Source organism: Pundamilia nyererei, unplaced genomic scaffold, assembly GCF_000239375.1.
Source record: "Pundamilia nyererei isolate P.nyererei 1_Seehausen unplaced genomic scaffold, PunNye1.0 scaffold00072, whole genome shotgun sequence".
NCBI classification, from domain to species: Eukaryota; Metazoa; Chordata; class Actinopteri; order Cichliformes; family Cichlidae; genus Pundamilia; species Pundamilia nyererei.
The window spans coordinates 2265871-2281217 of NW_005187473.1; the positions used below are offsets into that span (position 1 = coordinate 2265871).

The 15347-nt window shown below is 42.0% G+C and overlaps 1 protein-coding gene across 2 annotated transcripts; it reads right to left on the reverse strand.

The window, feature by feature from the left end:
* Window positions 1–1076: 1076 nt before the first annotated feature.
* Window positions 1077–14872, reverse strand: tmem125a (transmembrane protein 125a). 2 transcript variants are annotated; one of them, XM_005736976.1, is made up of 3 exons: window positions 14633–14872; window positions 8051–8573; window positions 1077–3902 (listed from the first exon to the last, which is right to left on the reverse strand). In XM_005736976.1, exon 3 carries the CDS (start codon window positions 3439–3441, stop codon window positions 2743–2745), a length of 699 nt encoding a protein of 232 aa, XP_005737033.1. In that variant the 5' UTR covers window positions 3442–3902; window positions 8051–8573; window positions 14633–14872; the 3' UTR covers window positions 1077–2742. The 2 variants fall into 2 exon arrangements, with proteins under 2 accessions (XP_005737033.1, XP_005737032.1); XM_005736975.1 differs by having other exon boundaries at window positions 7116–8573.
* Between the last annotated feature and the right edge of the window lie 475 nt (window positions 14873–15347).

A 15347-nucleotide genomic window follows, 5' to 3' on the forward strand; every position in this document is an offset into this window, starting at 1 on the left:
TTGTAAAGTCTCAGTATTATTTAGAGAAGTGCAATAGTGGTAGTTTTGGTATCTTAATGAGTTTTATTGTAAATTTAAAAAATCTGAGTAATGAGCCAGTAGGTCAGTACGAGTGTCACACCAACTGGATGTTGTTCTCTAAAGTTTAGTTAGGCAACGCAAAGAGACGTGCCATGGTTCCCACAAGAAAACTGTCAGCAGCTTAACAAGACCTCTCATAAGAAGCATCTGTGATCAAGATGATCTTCTGCATCCTCATTCCAAAGATTCTGGACCTTCTTTTCAGGATCACCTAAAGCTTTAAGGAAATCATGGCTATAAGATGAGCCTAGTGCCAAAAGGAGAGTTGGAATGAGAGCTTTCAGATTCAACAGCATGTTTTGACCAGCCAAGTATCCCACACGGTGTGTGATCCATGGGAAGTTTTTCCCAAAAGGCACCTTCTGAAGTTTTCACCAGTGGATTGCCTGAAAGTAAATAAAACGTCCAGTGTGCCAATGCTTGTTTCTGCTACTCTATGTGATAGACATTAAATTTGCCTAGTTTTGTCACTGAAACTATAATATATCCCATGAGAATAATGTTCAGAGTTGGTTATTAAAAAAACATTTTTGATAAACAAAAAGATTTTAGCTTCGCATTGTGTCACTTGGAGTGGTTGAAAAGGTGATTCTATTGCGATTTTTAACAAGGCTTAAATGTGGTTTCTTCAGAATCATCTCCCGTACTTTAAACTGTAAATTAAAAAGCACAAAACCATCCAATATGTACTTTGAGGGATTGTAACTCAGAAAATATTCACATTTTTAAGGTAAAATTTCACATAGTTATGTCAAAGGTAATGAAATGATTTTACTTTGAAGAAAAATGTTGATTCTAAGTTGGCTAGGTGGGAGGCACTGATTGATTTTGATTCATGAAATAATCCTTACTTATAACGTATTTGCTTCTTGAGGCCAGTTCTGCCATGCTGTCATGTTGTTCTTGTTGGAAACACCTTAAATAGACTGGATAAATGCATTCCCATACACAGCTCATACACACAACTTTCCTTATGGATCTCTACATTTCCTGTTGGTTCCAAGTTTAAAGTCCAGATGCCCTTTTTTGCCTTTCCTCTAAAGCATACTGGCTATTGTTTTTCAGATTCCCTTAGAGTGCCATCAGAGTAAAATGTGCCCCTTGCATCACCAGCTGTAGATAAAACTACCATGAAAGCAGCTGAACGTGGGTTTGTCCAACAGCACAAGATGTAGCCATGAAATTTTAAGTGTGTAGCTGACATCAAATAAAGGCTCAGTCTGAGCACAGCCATGAGCCAATCCTTTATCTAATAAAGAAATAATGAATACTGAGTAGGCTATTCATGGCTGAGAATGTGAACAACATGTTGACAATTGTTGTGGCAAATGTGATGCCATCACAAGATAGTGGGTACAAAATCAGAACTGGAGACTAACTCCTATTATTTAAGCCTTAATCCAGCAAGATTTGCATTATCTTTTTTTGGTGGTATCAAAACTCTAATGCTCACCCTGGCTGCCCACCTGGACAATGAGAGAAATCCATGCAACAAAGCGAGACTAAATGAGTCTGCAAAGCTTGGTGGTTGTTCTTTATGACCTCCACGTTATTTTAAATGAATGTTTACAGTACACAGTGGAATGCGATGCCGTGACGATATCAAAAATCTCGATTAACACTGGTTTAAGATAACAAAGCGCCGCGAGAGTCACAATTAAGACAGTACAGTGTTGATGCACAAAAAACACAAGTTATTCATACATTCTAAAGTGCTGTGATACAAGTCTCCAACAATCACATTTGACAGGCTGCCACAAACACTATACCTCCGCAGCATGAATTTTGTTAAATTATTATTAAACCGAGGCAATAAAACTCCCAAAGAATCCCTCGTATTCATCATCCCAGAAACTGCAGAGGCAATATTTTCACATATACACGAAGATCATGAGGATGGGATATGAATCAAAAATTATAAATAGGATTTTGTTCATGTTCATACTGTCCCATTTCTTGCAGATTCCATCTTATTCAATTTCCATTTCATCCATTCAGATGACACTCTCATCCGCAACTACGAGAGCCTCAGTGAGCAGGTAGTGGTCAGATGTGTGGTCCCTGGTCAGTTATCACAGATGCAAATCACATGCATAAATTTGAATGTGCCGCCCTCCAAATGAGGACTCAAAAAACATTACTTCATCTTTTAGAGAACAAGATGGGTTTGTTTGGTTGTAGGCTTACAGTTCTTGGAATTGATAGACAGGGAATAGCTCAAAGTTCATTCATGGACTTTACTCCTGCTGTAGGTTAGCTGTACTCAGTTGTAGCTTGCTTCTCCTGTGGGATAAAAATTGTGCTTGTAATTTATCAGAACTGGCTTAAATATTTGTTGTTGTTGTTCTGTGTGTCTTCTCCATGCTGTTTAGTATTTGTCCTGTGAGAATGGAGTAACATTTACCCACTATAGATAAAAAGCAGACCTTCACCATGTACAGCAGTGTTCGGTTCTTCTGACATTTTCCATTTTTGCATCCTTACTCAGAGATCTGACTGCCAATAACTAACGTGTTCACTAAGAATATACTACACACTCAACTATTTTATCTCGTACGCAGTCTGCCGAAGCATGCATGGTATGAATCTGTGTCTGGGCATAAAGCCAGTTCTAATTTAGTTGAGCCAGTGGGCAAAAAAAAGCTTTATTGGGGTTGCATCTCATATAAGGTTAGCCAAACTGGAGGTAGTCTCTCTTCGAGCGTGACGGTCCATATGTCCTGAAACAGTGAAGATGTGCAAAACCCGGTCTACAAACCGACGTCCGTGCCTCGTCCTCTCAAGAAGGATCACCACTACAGAGTATATCCCAACACCCACAACTGCAGCTCCACCTCCAGCCAGCAAAACCACTCCAGAAATGTACATGTCATTAAGGGCTTGGCCAGGCTTTGGCATACGGTTGGCAAGGGCCAGATGCAGTAGAACCCCTCCACAAATCAACAGTGACAGTCCGGTAATTAAAACCACTAGAAGGTCCGATAAACCGCCGCTCTTTAGCATGTCGATCCGCTGTCGGCTCCGAACGCAATTCATGTCCTGCACAGCTGAGCTGAGAAGTTGTTTGAGCAGGACTCCCAAGGCTAGCAGGCACAAAGCTGTGCCCGTGCCGAGCCGCCACTCACTCGAGACGCTGGTGGTAGTCGAAAGAAGGCCGACGCCCCCAAGTCCGCAACCCAGGATGAGAATCACAGCGACACAGTAGCAGAGGAAAGACTTCCCAGGATCTCTGAACCACCACAGCTCCACTTGTTCCTCTAGGATGCTGTGCTGAATCTGTGCTGGGTCTGCTGGACCATTAAGGCCCAGTTCAGGACTCCTGGCTTCCCTTGCGGGGGGAAGGTTGTCCAGCTCCGGCATTGTAGTAGTACTCCCAGCCTGCTGAAGAAGGATGCAACCACCACAACGAGGGAATGAGAATCCACAAGGTTACTTTGGTCCTTCCTAAATCTACCAAAGGTTACTGCAGGTCAATCAGGACAAGCAAGAGATTCCAGAAGCTTTATGGGGGAATTTGCTCAAAATTATCCAGAAATTTTTCGATTTTTAGCAGATCTAAAAAGAGGTTAAATGTAATTCCCCAAAAATGTTCCAAAAATTTTTACTGAGATCAGTGTATTGTATTTTATCCACAATGGTTTGTACTCAAAGGTTCCACAAAGTTAGTTTGGATGTATTGTTCCTGAAAATTCATGGAATTTCTTGTAGTTTTTCTTGTAGTTAACACCGGATACAGAGTCAGATCCCAGTCATCCTTAATGCGTTAGTTTCTGAATCAAAGAATCCACACATCGGCAAAAGTGTTAGTTGGTAGCAGTCACCTGGAAGACAAGACATACAGTTCATTCAGTGCTGTAGGTGGCCTCTCCAGCTCACTTAGTTAGATAACTGTCTTACTAACTAGTACATAGATTCAATTCCTAACCAAACAATAAGTCACAGCACAGAAACGCATGGATAAGAAGTGCTCGTCTATCATTTCTTCCCCAAGCACAACGTGGAGAGGAGTAATAGCTTAACTTTCAGATCAATTCAATGCAATTCAATCGAATCTACACAGCACCAAATCACAACAACAGTCGCTTCAAGGTGCTCTAACCACCCACGTTCAACAGTGTCTGGCTAAGCACAAGCTTATATACGAAGACTTTACTTCTGTTTCTTCCTTCTTGTTTTTAAGGGTCTCTTTGTTTTCCACACCCTGAAGGATGTGATCAGTACAAGATAAGTTAAAGAAAAACTTCAGACCAGCTAAAAATCCTCTGCGTGCTGAGCTCCAGAGATTGAAGTTCTTTGCCTCCTATTCACCAACAAGTTTGTTTTTTGTTTCTGTTCTTTTATTTTCTGACACTGTGTGAAACCTGAGAAGCAACAAGCACAAACAGTGTTATTCAGCTTGGTGTCAAGTTTCTCTTTAAAATTTTTAAGTTTGTGTATATTTTGCAGCTTCGGATAAAAAGCAGACAAATTAAAGACACGTACACACACATATACACACAAAGTTTCTATGTAAAAAAAACTTGGTGTGCTGACACCGGCAACCTTTTCTTTCTCTCGTTATCACTATGGTAATGAGTTGCCACTACAGAGGCGGCTGGATAAAAGGAGCATCAGCTGTCGATAGAATAAACAATTCCTATCCACGCACACACTGAAAATCAAACAGCTAATCCACAAATGTAAATTTTCGTTCTTTTCATCCTTCCAAACAGACACCCACACAGCCTCACTTGACGAATCTTTCTATTACCTTGAGTCCAGTAAATCTTCTTTTCCTTCCTCACATGCACTGTTAACACAAATTGGAGTAAACCCCCCAAATCACCACCAACCCTTTATTTAACCTTCTTGCTGACCTCAGCACATTTAGCGTCCACACTGTAGTTTGTAACCTCTTCACACACCCGTAACACAGTTATGTAAACAAACAGCAAGCAAACAACCTCAAGGTTATGGCTCTCCACAGCTTGTCTTTCAAAAAAAAAAAAAAAAACTGTCTGCGGCTTTATTTCTATCAAAGTCACAGGCCCACGCTGTCCAACAGAAGCTGACAGTAGTCACAGTTTGTCCTCAGCGGTCGTGGATCCAAATTGAAATTGAAATCGCATCTTTGAATCCCCCCCACACACACACACAGACACACACGCTGTTTGGAAAAGACTAAACAAACATGCAAGATCACATTTCTTGTCAGTATGGACAGGTACCGCCTTGTATCGAGGTGGAGCAGTTATACCGTGACACGGGGAGATATGAGTTGCATACACAAGGTGTGAAATGAAGAGTGAGGTAATTACAGCCGAGGAGGAGGGTGTTTATTGGCAACATGCTGTTCTGGAAGCTTTTCACATCCTGTATCTGGTGGAGTGCTGTGTCAGTATGTGTGCGCGCGTGTGTGTGTGTGGTTGGCTTTTTTACAGTTGTAGATAAGTAGTTAAAAGAAATGCTATAAAAAGAACATGTGACTTATCACGTTTAATCATATGATAAGCCTGTGCATGTTTCACTGAGTATCTGCATTTGTTTTCGCATATGTGCACGTGTGTGTCTCTGTGTGTGCACCTGTGCATGTATGTTGAGTCACTAATTAATCCCAGCTGATTTGAGCTCAGTGTCACTGACAGGTGAGGCCAAAAACACAGCACAGTCACTGAGATGAAGAAACATATGGTTTAAGGTGAAAAAAAGAAAGACGCTACAACGCCACCCAAAGCTGTGAAACTATCCCTTTGATTCCTGCTGAACTCGTTTATGAGACATTATTTATACTCTTTCGTTAAGCTCCTAGTAACATGAAGCGCGTGATCAACAGGGCGACAGAGCGAGAGGCACCGGCACGTGACACAAGATGAAACTGAACCCTCGATGACGCGAGTATACCTTACTTCATGTTCTGTTTTTCGCAGTCGAATCCCCACAGAGACAAAACACAGAGACAGAACTGCTGGGCTGAGTCTGCCTTTCTTCTTTTTATCACTTATATGACCTCTAAACCCTGTCATATCATCCGTGTCTTATTGGCCTCATAAATATCTCCACAAAAGCACTGACTCACTGCCTAACTCTGTGCTGGCCTCCTTTTAAGAAATAGAAAAGAAGTAGAGAGGCACAAATAATTTACACAAACACATTATTCAGTTTTTCCACTGTGCTCTGCTCAAGTCACTAATGTCAAAAGTTGACTTTTTTTTTCTTTAGTAAAAGCTTGAAATAATCTTTGGTTGTCAGTCTGAAACCTTGATACAGTCTGACACAGATTGTGAATGAGGTAGGGCCATCTCCTCGTGCTTGAAAATTCAAAAAGATTTTGCGGCACTGCTGTTGCCCAAAGTCATCTTCATCCCACTGTTTTACACCCGTGCGCTAAAACCTTCAGTGCACCATGTCTAACGATGAATCTTCACACCTTTAGTCGTCGACTCACACTCCCACAACTCTTGGCATATTCATAAAATATAGATCCGCAGATGCACTACTGCCGCTGACTGTAAAACTCAGCGAGGCTGAGTTGACAAGCAGCATTATTGAGAATCTGCTTCATCCCTTCATTTGGACTGACAATCCCGGCACTTGTCGTGACCTATGAATGTGGCAGGTACTTGCATATCAAAAATGTGCTGATTATAAATCAGCACATCTTGATGTCTAAAGTAGCTTATAAAGGCATTTGAAAGCTACTCTAGTGATTATTATTTAAATTTATCAGAAGACACAGTGTCTGAAGACCACCGTAGATGGCTGTCTTTTAAGTGACAGGAATAATAAGTGTGTCATGGACACTCAGCTCTGCAGAAGTACTGACATGATTGAAATGGGCTGACACTACCAGTAAAAACATTCTCTGTACTGCTAATGCAACCAAAACTTAATTAAAGTCATTAAAAATCCCAAAGACACTGTAATTGTAAACCCCGGACACAGAGTATCATCCTCTTTCTCTTTCGCTCTCTCCGTCTCTGCTACGTTTTCAGCCCACAAGGTCACAAGAGGAGCTGTGCTTTAGAGTAAAATACAGTATACCTCACTCCAATTACCTGGGAAGCTTTGGGACTCCGGTATTCCCGCCTCTGTTATGTTGGCCAGCTGAATTCATTTCACCGGCCATTAGTGCCTCGTTTTACTGTTGATGAGGGGTTCTTTTTAAAGTTGGATGTCAGGATATCGTATGCTAATCAGAGTGCCGGTCAGCAGAGTTTGATAGAAGAGAGCAAAAGCATCCAAAGAAAGTGAAGTAGGCAAAATTTTGCTAATTTTAAAAATGCAAAGAAAGAAAGAAAAATGCAGGGACTCAGGTGGGAGAATGAAAGCGCAATAACCCCAAAATGAAGTGGATGTTTGAGTGCTTGGCAAAGGTGCAGTGCAGAACGTGGTAGCTTACAGCAGATAAAAGCATGCGTTGACATCCAGGGAAGCTCGGACTGGAATGCAATGCGTATTACGTTTTGACTGTCAGAGGAAAAAAAGAGAAAACAGCTTTATTCAGGTAAGCACAGCACAATGGGAAGTGGCTTGTATGCTGTTTAAAAAAAGCTGAAATATTGTTTGCCAGGCTGTTGCAACTTCTGTGAATTCATTCTGGAGCACACAGACTGGAGGGGAAGAGGAAGTTTGGGGCTCAAAACCAAACTTGTTGTGCTATAGACAGCCTTTCCTTCAGTATTTGCAGTTCATTTGCTTTCCTCTAAATTATGTTCACTATATTTAGAGGGTTTTTTTTTTCCAATCTTCACATCCTCTTACTGCACAAATGTAGAACAAGGCATCAGTGCCAAATAATCAAAGCGAAAATATGTCAGAAAAAAGATAGATCCTTCTGCTCCTGCTGCTGAATTTCCTGCTGTGTGCATTTTTTATCTGAGGACGGCAGGACGGGCTGAAGGGGAGTCCATGGGAGATTAGACGATGTGTTGCCGTGGTGACAAAGCAATGCTGTACTTCCTGTCTCCCCCCCTTTTACACTCGCACCCACCCTCTTCTCCTCTAGTCAGGCGTTGATTCTCTTGGCGTCCCCACGGGCGAAGAGAGGGGTCAGGGTTGGCTCCATCTGTCTATGTGATGGGCATCGGTGCCAAGCGCCACGGGGGCTGGAGGGAGAGGAAAGAAGACTTGTGCGGAGTGGGAGGGTAACGGATGTTTCTGAGCAGTCATCTGGGACTCCGAATGGGGCTGAAACTGGGCCTGGGGAGTGGGAAAGGGGTTCAGGGAAGTGGATTGGGGATAAGGGCGTTAGAAGCAAAGGGACAGAGGGAAAGGCTAGGGGCTAAGGAGAGTGCTGAGACTTCACTCTTGTTCCTGGTATAACAAAGGTGGCTGGCAAAGAAGAATGATGCTGAATAGGTCTTTATGCAGGCAAGCTGGATCTTTCGTCTGTTCTCTAGTCACAATGGACAGGCAAGACACTCGGGAAGCCTCGCTGTGTCCGGAACCAGTGATGAGACAATGGCAGAGTCAGTATTACTGTCCTCACTCTGCCAGGCATCACAAGGGAAAACCTAAGAGAAAAAGAAAAGACTTTTAAAGGAGTTGCACATACTGTTCTTTAACCCTATGGTTCACTTTAAAAGCACTTACACGTTCATTCCTCTCCTGTTCTGCCACTGAAATTCAGCTTCTATCCCTCTAACGGCAAGCAAATCACTGTGTTCAAATGTTAAAGATGCTTCAAGTCTACAAACCGGTGCGTGATCGTCAAACTGATTAACGAGCTTAATTAAAATCTTGCACATTATCAAGGAACGGAATACCCAGATGAACCCCCGCAACACCGCAACCAGAACTACGTTTCTTTTTCAGAAACTAATGGTTTGTTTTCAGCTACTGGGGTTTTAAAGATGGCAGTGTGGGTTGGATTTAACTAATTCTATAGCTGGTGGATGGACTACCATGAAATTTACTGCAGGCATTCATTTTCAGTTTGTCCGGCGCCACCCGTCAGGATGAACTTTTGGTCCCGGGTGAAAAGTCTCAACAAATGAGAAGTGGTTCAAGTACCATCTGGGATGATTCATGATGAATCTGTCGATGCCTTAAATTTTAATCTTGTGCCATTACTAATTAATTACTCTAGGTGTGATTAAGCCCAGAGGGAACACAGTGGAAGTAGTTTGATGTGATTCCTGGAGTGCTGCAGCGAGAAACTGCTACAATCACACTTCAGCGTGCGACTGTACCTGGCTTCGGGACCTTTGGGGTGGACAGGGACATTAATCTAAGTGGTAAGAACAAATGTGAATGGATTGCAGTAGTTGTGATTAAAGAAAAAGTGGTTTAATACCAGATATGTTGCTGCAAAACAATGTTTCTCAATTGGATTCCTCCATCAGCTGCCACAAAGGTCATCCAAATGACCGTGTACGTGGTCGGTAGCTATGTATAGCAAACAGATGCTTACCACCCTCTGTCCATCTTGAATGTATTGTGTCTCAAAGTAAAATGGAGATAATTATGCATGGCTTCTTGTCTTGATTATTTGTTATCCCTTATTCCTCTGCCTGAGCAAATCATCCCTGGATCGCCTACAAATGATCCGGAATGCCTCTTTCACGCACCAGGTCCCATGGGATATAGATTTTGTCTTCCTTACACTGGCTCCCCCTAAAGTTTACGCTTCAGTTAAAACTTTTGGTAAGCCCTTTCAGAGCCCTCCATGGTCAGACAACTCTGTATGTCAGTGAATTACTACAACCAAACATAACATCTAGATCCCTGAGGTCTGTGATTTAGGTTAAAGACAAAAAAATGGTGACTGTGCTTTTGAGGTTGTGGCTCTCTCATACCACAATACCCAAATTCAGTTTAGATTTAAGTTCCTTGTTGTTCCTTCACTTTTTTATAATCCATTTAACTGGGCTCTTCTTTTAGCATAATCTTCTACCTTTATGGGCTATTGAGCTACACGTTTCCGATGTTTTGGCAGATATACCGCAGTAATTTCCAAACTTTTGGGATGAATAAGTTGTTGTTTTCTTACCTCATCTATTGTCAGAAACTTTGGCTAATTGCCAATCCCTTCTACATTAATGGCATTCCCAACTGCTCCACCTGCACTTTGTTGCTAATTAGCTAGCGTTAATATGGCTAACGTGAAAATTTGTCGACATTGCAATCTGATGCATTAGGCAGCTTCACAGAGCAGCTAGTGTGGCTGCAGACCTTCAGTTGTAAGCGATATTAATATTTTTAGATGCTTTAAACTTCCCATTTTCATTCTCCTCCTTACCCACTGCCTCATCTCAGGTGATTTTCTTCCTTCCCAAATGAGCTTTATATCTCAGCTTATGACACAATATCACCCTGACTGGCACGACCAGCCAAGACCTCCCCCCCTGACACTTTATCCACAACCAAGCACACACACTCATCCCCATCTGCTTTCTTCACACTCTTCCTTATCTCCATAGCTTTACACACGTTTCCTCCCTTTTTTCTATGCCTCTCATATCGTTCTCTGTCTCACTACCAGTGCTCCTCTGTGTGGCTACTTCTTATCTTTTCTGTCTGCTCGGGTATTGGGATGTTGTGAAGGCAGAGATGTGCATGGGGTGTGGAGGGGGGATTACTCACAGAGGTCCCTCTGGATTCAGGTAAAAGCCTGTTTGACTCAAAGCCCCATGCAAACATGTGTCATGCACACAGCTACCTGGACCTTTTCCCCTGTTTTGGTGTTTACATTGTTTTCTCCTTGAAATTCTGATGCTATTCTCCCTTCAATCATTCTTGTATTCACATCCCATCATTCCCAACATTAAAAAATATGCCAATTCATCAGCCTCGGTAAAACTGCTGAGTATTGTTAATCCCCAACGCGAACACATGTTAACAATCAAAGCCAAAACTCGATTTGCACAAATTTGTTATCTGGAATATGGTGTTCCTCTCTTTTTAAATAGACGTCTTCCTCTCACTGGAAACACTGCTGTTGACAAAAATGTAGACCAGTCTAATTCAGCTTAGCAGAGGCTCTGGATCTCACTCAGCCGGTACGATGGGAGCCAAATGGGGCTTTTAAACACTGAGCGCAATTCAAAATGGCTCGAATATTTCTGCTTCTGTCAAACTGGCTCCTTTACCATGACTCCAGAAATCCAGATTTTTTTTCTTTCTTTCTCTTTTTTTTTTTTGAAAGTTGAAGGAAATTAACTGAATGACGTGCATAATGACTAAGTTGTGTAATAACCCTCGGTCCCCGAAGTGGAGGAGTGTTGATTAAAAAAGAAAAAGAAAAAAGGGAAGAACCTCTGTCCAGCCGGTTGCTTTCCCTTGTCATGCACAGCTGCAATATTAAAACGCTAATCAAATCACCAATTAACATGCTGGTCCCCTTCTGCTTCACTCCCGCTGACGATGGAAAAGGCTCACCCCCACCTCCCCATCTTCTGTCTTTGTTTATTTTAACCCTGACCCTTTCCTCTTGTGGGTTTTAAAGGTGATTTTCAACATATTTTAATTTGATATTGGCTGTCTGGTGATGATAATTGTAATGAATGAGATGGCTGTCTCAGTGTCTGGCTATTTCCTCACTACCTGAACTGATGTCTCCATCCTGCAGCTGCACGTTGTGGCTGAACTTTTAATACAGATTTTTAGTCTTAGGTGACAGGAATTTTTTTTGACATCTATGTTCCCCGGAGGATGAAACCTAACAACTATAATGAGCTCCCAACTTTCTCTGTAGTGCCTATATGAGGAGGACACCTGCGGTTAAGTGAGATGTTCTAATGACTATTGTATCGATAAGATTGAAAAAACACTGATGCCCCCACACTTTTATATGCTTAACATGAAACTAGAGCGAGCAGTTTGCTATTATGTTTATATATATCACAGACAGAGAGCCAGCAAGCAAACTGAGACATGCCAGAGTATTGATAAAGTTTCAAAAATCTCTCCCCACGCTCTCCTTCATCTCCTCTTCCCTTCACTCCCTTACCAGTCACAACAGATGGCTACCCCTCCTCTGAGCCCGGTTCTGCCCGAGGGTATCTTCCTGTTAAAATGGATCTTTGTCTTCCCATCATCGCAAAATACTTCCTCCTATGAGATTGTCAGATCATTGGCTCTTTATTTTATTACATAAATTGTACTTGGGCTTGATCTGTAACTTCTTGGAGTCTCTACTGCTCGCAAGTACCTGGAAAGCAAATAGCCTTCCCATCACTGTCGGGTTTTTTTAATAGCACCGTTCTAGCAATAGTAAACACATGTTAATGTGTTAACCAGTTAAAAACAATGACGCAAGTGCTAAAACACCAACATGTTAGCAGTGGATTTAAAGCTGCAGTCCTGATCACAAAGGGAAAAGCAGCCCGTGGATCTACAGCGGCTTCATCAAACTTAAACATGCCTCTTTGTCAATTCAGTCTGTTATAGAAGTAAATAATTGATTGATTCATATATAATGCCAGCAAGCTCCAGCGTAGACTGCACTAACAACATGGTATTTTTTTTATAAGCTGCGTAAGTGAAAACCTGAATCATGTTTGGAAATGCTATTAGTCTCATCTTTTAAAAAGGTGGGACCTCCCACTGATGAGACAAAAGTGGATCCTGCCAACATGATGTGAGGGTTTCAGCGGGAGAAACTGGTAAGGAATACAGGATGCTGACACTCAGCTATGTCTGTGTGTGCAGTAAGCATTTTCTCACTGATAAGTTAGAAATCAGTGTCATTTTAAGCTTACTGTATTTCTGCAGGCTAAGCTGAGGCATTTTTGACATTATTCAGCTTGTGTTACAGACGTTTTTCAGAATGATACGAGTGACACTGTTTTGACTGCAAGTGCCTTCGCTAACCACAGCAGAATGCTTATATAGCTAACATTAACTACCAGCAAAGATTGCCAAAATAATCCTCTGATGTGGTGAAATCTAATATTTTTAGCCAGCTGCAGTCATTTTGCGAGTGATTCAGCCCTTGATTGTGGTGCCCGCTGTTCTCCCCTCCAGTGGAGGTGGTGTTCAGAGGTAAAGCACTATCTCTACAAGCTGCCGGTATGGATGCGTGTAGATGTAAAAACAATCTTGTGCAAACAGCTTAAAGTTATGATCGTCAATTTGATGCAAGTACAAAAGGAAGAATTGCCTTTTCTGAACACAGTCTGGCAGTTTAGCCTCATCTCACCCCTTTATGGAATTCATTATGCTTACTGATGGATGTGTATTATACCCAGGGACAGGAGTGGATGTAGTCATTACAGCTGCTACCGATGCCACACCACATACCTGACTGTGTGCATCTGCTGACGGTGGAGAAAGGGGGATATTTAAGATTCTTGTCTGATACTCTACTCTGATTTGTGTGTTGTCTCAAAGCCAACACACAAACACATACAAAAAACGCACCCTGTGTTGCACGGTTATCCACAGACTCAATCACTGACTCACTTTGTTTTTCTCCTTCTTTCATCCTGCACTCTGTGTTGACTTCAGGCTCTTTCTTAACGAGGTCTATCACATGTTGTTTTCAGCCTGACTTGTTTTTAAGAGTTAGACCTCATCTTAAATGATCCTTAAAGTGCTTTCGGTGTAGAGAGACTGACAGTCAGCATGTAACCTCGGCTCATTTAGATGCCCTGCCATGATTCATCTTCGGCCTTTAGATTAGTACCAGCAGATCAAGAGGTTATGAGCAAAGCAGCAGGGGTCATGCCTGGACAGTCTATTGATCTGTTGCAATTGCGAAGGCTTGAATACAGCTACAACACTCCCTTTCTATGTGGTTTATGGATTTTCCACAATGCAGCAAAACTGATAGCTGAGTATATGACAGCAGCCCTATGAAGTGATGATCTACAGCGTATCTGAAACCCTATGTGTTTGATAACTGTGGACCAGCCTACCAGAGCAAAGGTTAGTGGGTATGGCATAATGTCAATATCTTTTACTTCCTTGTTTTCCTCAGTATAAAATAGACAATTTATTCTTCCGGGAAAGTCCAGAAAGCATACGAGCATGACAATGCAACTATTGTGGGAAAAGTGACACCAATATCCAGGCACCCTACATCTACATACAATGGATTTCTTTAAGAAGTAGTGCTTACATCTATCATAAGGTAGATAGATAGATAGATAGATAGATAGATAGATAGATAGATAGATAGATAGATAGATAGATAGATAGATAGATAGATAGATTTAGTCTTTTAGTTAAGTCCTTACAAAAGCCAAGAGAGAAAAACACTTTTAAAAAGAGACACGGATACTGACCTTTACATGATAACACTTTAACAGTTTAGTATACAACTTACTAAATTGTTAAATATTTTGTTTTTTAAAAATAAAGGTGCTATGTCCGTGACACCAGCCTGCACTACTGCGCAGATGAGCGCTATTATTACTATTATTATTACTGATCGACAGTGACGTTCTTTTATAATCCTTTTTATAATACTGCTGTTCATTCGGGAATAAAGGAACGTGAATAATGTAGCAGTTACAAAAACTCGCATGTAAGTTTTTAAATAAATCGGATTTAAGAAAAAAAGCCCTTTGTTGGTAAAAAGTTGAAACTCTTCTGTGTTTGGAGCTTGTTTATTAGAAGCCACTCTTACCTGTGCGCTAAGCTGTTCACACTGAATGCCTTCAGCTCCGCGCAGTAGCTGCGCTCGATTTCTTTTCAGTAATTCCCAGCTCGTTGTCCAGACCATCAAAGTCCCACAGCCGTATGTCGACGCATACCTTCAGCCGTCTTTTGGATGAGAGGGTCCAGAGCAATGAATGTGCCGTGGGTGCCGCGCTTCCCCTCCTTTCGCTCTCGGTGAAAGCCCACAGTCTCTCTGCCTCTCCGCCGGACGGACTTCCCCCGTTTAATGCAGGTGTGGCCGCGCACGGCGACAGGGGACGCCGATGGGAGGGGACAGAGAGTCAGCGAATCGACCTCCGCACTGCCGTGGGTCCCCAGAGGGAAACCAGCACATGAAACGAAGGACGGCTGCTCCTGATAAATAAAAGATTCACTGTGATTGTGGTGGAGGGCTGTCAGGTTTACAGAGTAGTATTGGTTTAACCCTTCCAGTCCACAAGGAGGCGAAAAGTCTGCTGATCAATAGATTAATCAATAATTGTAGCTAGTGTTAACAGATTGATATAATATTAATCTAACTGATTAACATTAGGGCTATAAGGCGGTGCACTTGTTGTTTTTCTGCCATTCATCACTTAGCAGTGACATAACGTGATTGATTCTGAGACAGAAAGCAAATTTCTGAGCAATTTCTATTGCTGCTCCTGTGGAACTCTCCATTATGCTGATGTTTGTGCGCTATT